Genomic DNA, 8,770 nt, shown 5'->3' with positions numbered 1-8,770 from the left:
ATTCAAGACGTGTCTCTCCAACTGACCCATGGCTGGCGGGGCACTAGCCAGCTCACCCCTCCTACCTACGCTTGCCTATAAGAGGGGGTTTGGGGTATTCCCTAGAGAGGGCAATTGAAGTTGTGGCAGAAATGGCAGCACAAACGCCAGCTGGTCTTGATGTGGCCGCTGACATGCTCATCCCTACAGACATCCCATCACCCTAAATCTTTTCTCTAGTCCCCCAAGAACCATGCCACCTACAAAATCCAACCCAGGGCTTAAGTTAAATCACATTTAATTGTTCTTTTCCTGGGGGAAGAGAAAAATCAGAAAAGAGATTCACAGCAAGAAAGAGTTCACTAAAAAATAAAGGAATATATTAACCTTTGATTGGAAGAAACATGCACACACAATCTGCCTCACATGCGCTCCCTGTCCCACCACGCACACGCGTGCCCGCTGCAGCCACACACCTGCCGCTCACTCCCCTGGCAGAAGCGACAGGGCCCCTGGAGCCAGCCCTCCCCCAACCCTCCCCCATCCTCCCCCCCCGGACAGAACCGCACAGCTACACTAAGTCAGACTACAGGGAGGACTGCGGGACGCTCCAAGCCACAGGCGGATGGGAGATGGAGAGGCTGCAATGGGACCGGCCGGCAGCCTTAGACGATTCTGTTCTCCAGGATGGACAGCCGCTTGCTCACCACTTCCAGTGGACTCGGCGTTAAGGAGAGGCACGGAGCAGCCAGAGCTGAGCAGGTATGGGCAGCCCTGCCCTGCCCCCCAACCCAACCTCCTACTCTCTAGGTTCAGAATGGGGCCTTCCAGCAAATACAGACACCTATGGTCAGCCCTGGGGGGCGGGGGTGGAGGAGGCAGACACTCAGATGCAGGCTTTGCCCTGCAGGGTGGACCCCAGCATGGCCTGGGGTGCTGTGTGGGGCCAGCCCACCCCTGAGCGAGCTGGCTGTATCACCTGAGCCTGAGAAATACCAAGTCCTCGGGGCCCCATGCGTTCCCGTGCAGGCCCAGGACTCTGTCTGTGCCCAGTCCCCAGAGCTTGGCTCTGCTTCCGTTTCTCTGTTTGCCCTCTGGGAACCTCTCCTTTCACAAGCTCTGTAGCAGCCTGGCACTCGCCTACCTGGCCAAAACCCAGGAAGCAACTGGCTGGGAGGAGCCTCCTGGCCCAACCTCAGGCCCCGCCCCCTCGCAGTCCCCCCAGAGCCCCCAAAGCCCCTCCGGCTCCCCCAGCCTCCCCTGGCCCAGCACAACAGCTGGGAAAGGATATGTTTCCTGGTCAGGGCCTGCAGCAGCTCCTCCACTTTGGCCTCAAACTTCACTATGGACTCACAGGCACAGGGGTCTTCTTCTAGAAGACAAATGAGAAGCAGTGAATGGCAGCCTGGGGCAGGGACGGTCACTACCCCTAGATGGTGCTAGGGAGACGCTGGGAAGGAAGCAAGGGGCTTAGGAAAGCAGAGAAGGCCTAAGGAAGATGGCGGGAAGACAGCAGGCCCCTGACCCAGAGCTCCTCCCAGAGAGGGACGGGAACCCCTGAATGTCCTCCCAGACCCCAGAGCCCTGGCAGGAAACCCTGTGAGCACTTACTATGTGTCGGGTCACCTCAGTGGCTCTCACCCCAAGCCTTTGGGCTTGGAATCAATAACCCCAGGGCACAAATGGGGACTCCAAGAGTGGAACCTCTTGCTAGTGGCTGTCAGTATTGGCCCCTCAGCCAAAACTCTCCCCCATGAGGCATAGCGGTGGTGGGCATGGGGAAACCTCGGGGTCAGTCCTGGCTGCTCAGTGATCACCAACAGGTCCACCCTTCCAGACTCAGTTTCCTTCCCTTCATCACGGCAGCATTTGGAGAGACTGACAATATTCGTATAAGAATGGCACATCCAGGCACTAGTGGCTCATGCCTGTAATCCTAGCTACGCAGGAGGCTGAGTTCTGAGGATCGTGGTTCAAAGCCAGCCTGGGCAGGAAACTCCATGAGACTCTTATCTCCACCAAACCACCAGAAAACCGGAAGTGGCGCTGTGGCTCAATGATAGAGTGCTCGCCTTGAGCTGAAGAGCTGAGGGACCAGGCCCAGAGTTCAAGTCCCATGACCGACAACAACAAACAGAATGGTGGACTGTGTGTCCGCCGCCCCAGCCAGCCCATCTCCCGGTGCAGTCTACTCTTGGTGCCACCCCCACCCTGCTTTTCCCCATCCTCACTCAGACCCAAGCCAGCCCCCTTCACCCACACCCCTAACTCACCAACGCAGATCTTCTTCTGCAACTTCTTGCCGATCTGGTTGATGGTCTTGAAGTCGGCTGTGTAGAAGTAGTGTTCTGCCACGGGCTCCGAGGCGATTTCTCTCAGCTCATCTTCCACGGCATTGCCCACGCCCACGGCAAACATCTTAAAACCTACAGAGGACCCACACACCTGTTGCTACTAGGTTATGGCAGCCCTACGGCCAAGCAGACACCGTGCACCTCCTAGTGGCAATGCCTGGAATTGCAGGGCAAAGCCTGGGACAAGAACTGACAAACCCCTTCCTGGATTAGTTCTAGGGCACAGTAGTCAGAAAAATACCAAGATGAGCTGCAGTCACGCTGTACCCATGTGTGTTCCTGGCCATCAGCGGAATCCAGGTGGTACCTACCAAGATCCTTGGCCTTCCTCGCCGCATCATTGATGTAGTCCTGGCTCCGGCCGTCGGTAAAGACGATGCCCACCTTCTGGGCCCCGGGCCTGGCCCCACTGGACACGGTGAAGGAATTGTCAATGAGATACTTGAGGGCAGCCCCGGTCATGGTGCCCTTCTCCATGTAGGACATGTTCTTCACAGCGGCCTTGATGTCCTTCTTGGTGTTGAAGCGACCCAGTGGGAACTCCTGGCGTACCGAGCTGGAGTACTGCACCAGCCCAACCTGGGCCAGCCTGTCGGACACATCCAGAGTGTCCACAATCTGGTTGATGAACTTCTTCACCAGCTCGAAGTTCTCTGGCCGCACACTCTTGGATCCATCAATGAGGAAGACCAGGTCAGTGGCTGAGCTGCTACCGCCACCACTGCAGACTAGGAGAGCGCAGAAGCAAAGAGACAGAGGTCGGCCACAGGCTGGGCACACACTCCCACGGGAGGGTCACCCTCCTCACGATGGAGAGCCAGCATTCCTGGCCCCATTTTGCAGTACTGGAAGTGGTCAATAAATCACTCAGCTCAGAAGTGGTGGCCCTGAGATCTGAACTCAAGACTTCTACCATACTATATCCCATTGAAACTCTGCAGACACCAGATTCTAGAAGCACTCTCTTTCTTCCTCTCCCTCTCCATCTCCCTCTCCCTCTCCCCCCCCTCCTCCTTTCTCCTCTCTCCTCTCTCTTGTGCCAGTACTGGGGCTTGAACTCAGCCTCACACTCATGCTTGGCTTTTCTACTCAAGGCTGGCACTCTACCACCTGAACAACAACTCCACTTTCCAGCTTTTTGCTGATTAAGTGGAGATAAAAGTCTCACAGATGTGTCTGCCTCAGGTCTCAGCTTCCTAAGCAGCTAGGTTTGCAGGCACAAGTCACTAGTGCCCAGTTACTCTCCGCCTCCTTGGAGGACTGGTTCAGAGGCAAAGTGAAGAGGAGCTTGGGTGAATTTCCTGGGGCACCCGAGGCCCCGCCCCCCTCCCCCTCCCTCCTCAGGGTTTGCCTACTTCCGGCACTGACCATTGCATGTCTTGCCATCACTGTTCAGGGTGAAGCCTTCATGGCAGGCACAGGTGTAGGAGCCTGGGGAGCTGACACACACCTGCTCACAATCATGATCTCCTGTGGCACATAGGTCTGACACCACTGGGGGGGGAGAAGGGGGACAAGGGGAGGTCAGTCCTCACAATCACAAGGATATCCTGGACATCTCAGCCTCCCTGCCCAAGGAGACCAGCGCCCCGGCACATGCGGGGAAAATGAGACCTCTGAGTGGATGGGGTGCAGGAACCTCTGAAAGGGTAAAGGCCACAGGAAGAGAACCTTTCATCTGTCTTGGGCACTGCTGCACCCCAAGGGTACCACTCACAGCACTGGGCACAACCCGACACAAATGTGTGGGACACCAGGTACTGCACGCCCTCACCGGATCCTAACAGTAGGTATGTGCTCTACTTAGACCCACTTTGCAAATGGGTCCCCGCCCCATCTCACCCAAAGCCCCATCCCTAAGACTCCTGATGTAGAAACACGTGTATGTTTTTAAGGCGCTCCCTCCCTCCACTCCTGAGATGAGGCTCGCCCAGCTATGGCCCCACCCTGAGAACTCGCCCTACCTTGCTCTGACCTACATCCCAACGCCCTCCTCAGCCGTGGTCCAGCCCTGATGCTCACAGTGATGCCAACGCTCAGCATCTGCCCTTCATAGGCCAAGATCCTGACCAGGCCTCTCCCTCTTGGCCTGGCCCTGCCTTACTCCAACTCCCAACCTCCCCGCCCCTCTGTCCAGGCCCCGCCCCCAGCCCTGACCCCGCCCACCACGACAGGTCATAGCCACGCCCCCACGTCCAGGCTCCACCCTGCCCTGGTCCAGGCCCCGCCCTTGTCCCCCGCCGCGCCTTGCGCACCGCAGAAGGCCTCCTGGAACTTCTTGGACAGCTTCTCGATGACGCTGTAGCTCTCCACGTAGTCCACATGCTCGTCCTGCGGCTCGCTGGCCATCTGCCGCAGCGTGGCCTTGTCCACACGGCCCACGCCAATGGCGAACAGCTCGATGCCGCCGGCCCTGGCCCGTGCGGACACGTCCCGCACGCTGTCCTGGGGCCTCCCATCCGTCACCACGATGACCACCTGCATCATGGGTGGGCTGTGAGGACCTGCCCCGCCCTCTACAAGCCAGGCCCCGCCCTCCACACTCCTGGGCCACGCCCCCGCACACCTGGGGCCACGCCCTCCATATCCCCCAGGCCACGCCTGCCAAGCCCCCAGGCCACGCCCTTCGCTGCCTCACCACGCCCCCATGCCTCTGGGGCCACGCCCTCACACCCCTGGGGCCACGCCCTCCACACTCCAGGCCATGCCTGCCAAGCCCCCGGGCCACGCCCTTCGCTGCCTCACCACGCCCCCATGCCTCTGGGGCCACGCCCTCACACCCCTGGGGCCACGCCCTCCACACTCCAGGCCATGCCTGCCAAGCCCCCGGACCACGCCCTTCGCTGCCTCACCACGCCCCCAAGCCCCTGAGGCCACGCCCTCGCACCACGGGCCACGCCCTCCACACTCCCAGGCCCTCCAGGGCCTGAGAAGCATAGTGCCCTGTCCAGGGACACACAGCTGGTCTGGTTGGAGCACTTGGATCTTTCCCCTGCCAGAGCTCGGCCCGGTGGAACGGAACCGGAAGGGGACGTGGCTCAGGGGATCCCCTGTCTGTGAGGGGCCTCAGACAGGCAGCTCTCCGCTCTCGGGGCGGGGACGGCTCCTGGGGGCCCAGCTCTGCAGACCGGGCCCTGCCGCCGTCCCCCTGGAGCCGGGGCCGGAGCGAGGAGGGCCCGGCCGGCCAGCGCGGGCGCCCCGCGCAGTGTAGTTCTGCAGCGCGGCCGGCAGAGGGCGGCAGAGGCTCGCAGACCGGCCGCGGCTCGGGCTGCCCGGGTCCGCTCTGGGCGCGGGACTCACCCAGGCCCAGGCGGGCGCAGGGAGGGAAGCGGGCAGCCCGCTCTCCCCGCGCCGCGCGCCTGGCCCCGGGGAAAGGCGCTGACCTCCGGCTCGCCCCCCGGGACCCCCACCGCCTTGCCCCGCCTGGCCCCTCCTGCCGCAGCACGGTGCTGTGGGCCGGTGGATCCACTCAGAACCGCGCCAGAGGCTTACGCCCTCCGTGCCTCAGTTTCCTCCCCGGGAGATAGGTTACCATCTCTGGGCAGGACCGTGCTTGCTGGCCCACTGGGCTCCAGCAGGGGACACCTAAGAAAGGAGCCCGTGGCTCACGCCTGTGATCCCAGCTGCTCAGGAGGCTGAGAGCTGAGGATCAGAGTCTGCAGCCGTCTGGGGCGGGAAAGTCTGGAAGACTCTTCAATTCACCGCCAAAAAAAAAGCCAGAGGTGGAACTGTGGCTCAAGTGGTAGAGCGTCAGCCTTGGGTATGCCTAGGACCTGAGTTCAAGCCCCAGGCACACCATGCAGACAGACAGACAGACAGACAGAGGAGAATTGCTTGGCCCATGTCTGGGGCCCTCATTCTGCTCTGACCGGGGGCCCAGGCTTCAATGCGGACAGGGTACGTCCGATCTTTGTAAACTGACCTCTCCTGTGACCCTCATCTCCAAGGTGGCCTTGCACCAGAATCAGCCGGAGCCCCCCGAGGTGGGGGGGACACTGACCTTGCTGATGTCGGGGGACCTGCCGCGACCCCCCTCCGCATCGCTGAGGGCCTTGGTGATGGCAAACTGCAGGGCTAGGCCGGTCATGGTGCCGGTGGCCAGCGGCCGGAGGCGGCTCACCGCCCGGAGCAGCGCGGCCCTGGAGCTGTGCGCCCGCAGCGGGAACTCCTGCTGCACCGTGCTGGCGTAGTTGACCAGGCCCACCCGCGTGGCGTTGGGCCCCACCGCCAGCGACTCGATGACCTGCGACAGGAACACCTTCACCTTCTCGAACTCCGCCGGCCGCACGCTGCGAGAGCTGTCCACGACGAACACCAGGTCTGTGGGCCGCGTCCGACACAGGTGCCCTGGTGGGGGGAGAGGAGGGCGGCAGGGCCCGGCTGGCTCGCAGAACGCCCCTCCCCACCTCCAGCTCAAGATCCTTCCAGACCTGTGCCTCGGTTTCCTTATCTGTGCAGTGTGCTGACAGCCCCTCCCTTGAAGAATCCCTAGAGAGCCCGGCACCCGTGGCTCACGCCTGTCATCCTAGCTACTCAGGAGGCTGAGATCCGAGGATCACGGTTCAAAGCCAGCCCAGACAGGAAAGTCTGTGAGACTCCTATCTCCAATAAACCACCAGGAAACCGGAAGTGGTGCCATTGCTCAAGTGGTAGAGCGCTAGCCTTGAGCTGAAGAGCTGAGGGACAGCGCCCAGGCCCAGAGTTCAAGACCCACGACCGACCAAAAGATAGAATCACCGAGGGCGGGCTCCACACCAGTGTCCTAGGGTGCCACAAGCTCCAAAACACACTTGTCAGGCTCCAGAAAGCAGGGAACAAATGTGGCCACCATCTACATGGTCCCTGTCACCATCAGCAGGTGGAGGTGGAGGCTGGCTCGGGTCTCCCTGGGCGGGGAGGGAACAGCAAGCCTTGGCGGCCATCTCCACAGCCTGCCCCATGAGCCCTGTCCCTTTAGATGCCCAGGGTGGCAGTTGGCAACACCTGTTTGTTTGTTTGCCAGTCCTGAGACTTGAACTCAGGACCTGGGCTCTGTCCCTGCTCTTCTTTTGCTCAAGGCTAGCACTCTACCACTTGAGCCACAGCGCCACTTCCGGCTCTCTCTGAGTATGTGGTACTGAGGAATCGAACCCTTCATGCATACTAGGTAAGCCCTCTACCACTAAGCCACCCTCCCCGCCCCCTGGTAGCCCCTTTCTGAGCCCCAGTTTTCTTGTCTATACAGTGGGAAGAATTAGAGGCCGTCTAGCCTGGCCTGGGCCTGCAGCCCAGTGGGACTTTGCACCCAGTGGGGCTCCCTCCAGCCCACTCCCCGCCTGTATCCACAGAGGAAGGACGCAGCAGGGGCGGGAAACGCGAGACCCACGGGGCTCTCCGGGCCACTAAACCGCAGTACCCTCCCGTGGCAGCGTCGGCATCAGACTTCCTGCCTGCGCTGTTTCCCTGCTAACAACTGGACCAACCAAGGTGCAGAGTGGGAAAGGGACCTGGCCTGGGCCACAGAGCGGTAGATTGAACCCTAGGAGCGCCAGTCTTGCTGGGTGGCCGGAGGCAGGTTTTCTCTAGCCTCAGTTTCCCCATCTGTACAAGAAGAGCTGAGCATCCTAGATTCCATGCCCAGAGCTGAAATGCACAATAGAGCGGTGCCCCCCCGGGGAGCCCCAAGCTTGGAAGGGCTGGCAGGGAGAGGGATCGCTCAGCACCCCCAGAGCCGCCCGCATCAAAGACACCAGCCCTGGGCCTGGCACCGCGCCCGTCACCAGTGTCTCTCCGGAGATCCAAGTCCCCTGCACCAGGCCGGAGCCCGCATCCTGCCCGGGCGCTGCCCAGCCCCTGCCAACACCCCCCCTCCCGGAGCCCCCCTGGAGCCTGTTTTCAGACCATCCACGGCTCAGAGTCCACACTCACGCAGGGCCCTCACCTCTGGGCTGGGGGCTGATGCCAAGGCCAGGTGATGCCTGGAGCAGCAGCAGCAGCAGCAGCAGCAGGCGGCGGAGCAGGAAGCTGCGGGCAGAGAGGATCGTCATGCTGCTGTGGTGTGGGCAGAGTGGGGACGGTGGGGGGTGACCCCAGTCTTATCAACCTGGTTGGGGGGGACGGCGCCCCTGCCCCCCGCCGCAGCCCCCCGGGGGCGGGGCCCGGCTGAATGGAGGTGTGTGTGTGCAAACGGCCTGGCCGGGGAGGGCGGGGCGCCCGGCCACAAGAGCCCTTTGCCGGCCCGGCCCGCAGAGCCGCAGCTGGAATTCAGGAAATCTCAGGTGGTGGAGGGGGTGGGGCGGGTCCTCTGGGGGCTGCAGCCACGGCTGACTGTACAGTGCCACCTCCCAGGACATCAGCCCTCCAGCCACCCCTACCCACCCCACACCAGAGCCTGCGCCACGGCAACTCCAGCTTCTGTCTCTGTACACTTCTCTCTCACACATGCCCAGCTCCAGGCT

General features: G+C 61.7%; 1 protein-coding gene across 1 annotated transcript; it reads right to left on the bottom strand.

Moving 5' to 3' along the window:
* Positions 1 to 545: 545 nt before the first annotated feature.
* On the bottom strand, positions 546 to 8,367 carry Matn1 (matrilin 1). Its single transcript, XM_070036962.1, has 8 exons — positions 8,254 to 8,367; positions 6,334 to 6,680; positions 4,589 to 4,811; positions 3,702 to 3,827; positions 2,645 to 3,061; positions 2,253 to 2,405; positions 1,273 to 1,351; positions 546 to 696 (listed from the first exon to the last, which is right to left on the bottom strand). The coding sequence occupies exons 1-8, from the start codon at positions 8,357 to 8,359 to the stop codon at positions 645 to 647; spliced, it is 1,503 nt and encodes a 500-aa protein (XP_069893063.1). The 5' UTR covers positions 8,360 to 8,367; the 3' UTR covers positions 546 to 644.
* Between the last annotated feature and the right edge of the window lie 403 nt (positions 8,368 to 8,770).

The sequence above is a fragment of the Dipodomys merriami genome, unplaced genomic scaffold, assembly GCF_024711535.1.
Source record: "Dipodomys merriami isolate MVZ:Mamm:240054 unplaced genomic scaffold, mDipMer1.0.p SCAF_28, whole genome shotgun sequence".
NCBI classification, from domain to species: domain Eukaryota; kingdom Metazoa; phylum Chordata; class Mammalia; order Rodentia; family Heteromyidae; genus Dipodomys; species Dipodomys merriami.
This window is presented reverse-complemented; position numbering and strand designations above follow the sequence as displayed.

Bases quoted from the DNA above. Each gene is read 5' to 3' on its own strand.
- Matn1 (XM_070036962.1), bottom strand. From the start codon at position 8,359: ATGACGATCCTCTCTGCCCGCAGCTTCCTGCTCCGCCGCCTGCTGCTG. The intron at 2,406-2,644 runs GTAGGTACCACC...GGTCCTCTGTAG, and splicing joins GAGGAAGGCCAAGGATCTTG to GTTTTAAGATGTTTGCCGTG. The intron at 1,352-2,252 runs GTGAGTTAGGGG...TTTGTCTTCTAG, and splicing joins GCAGAAGAAGATCTGCGTTG to AAGAAGACCCCTGTGCCTGT.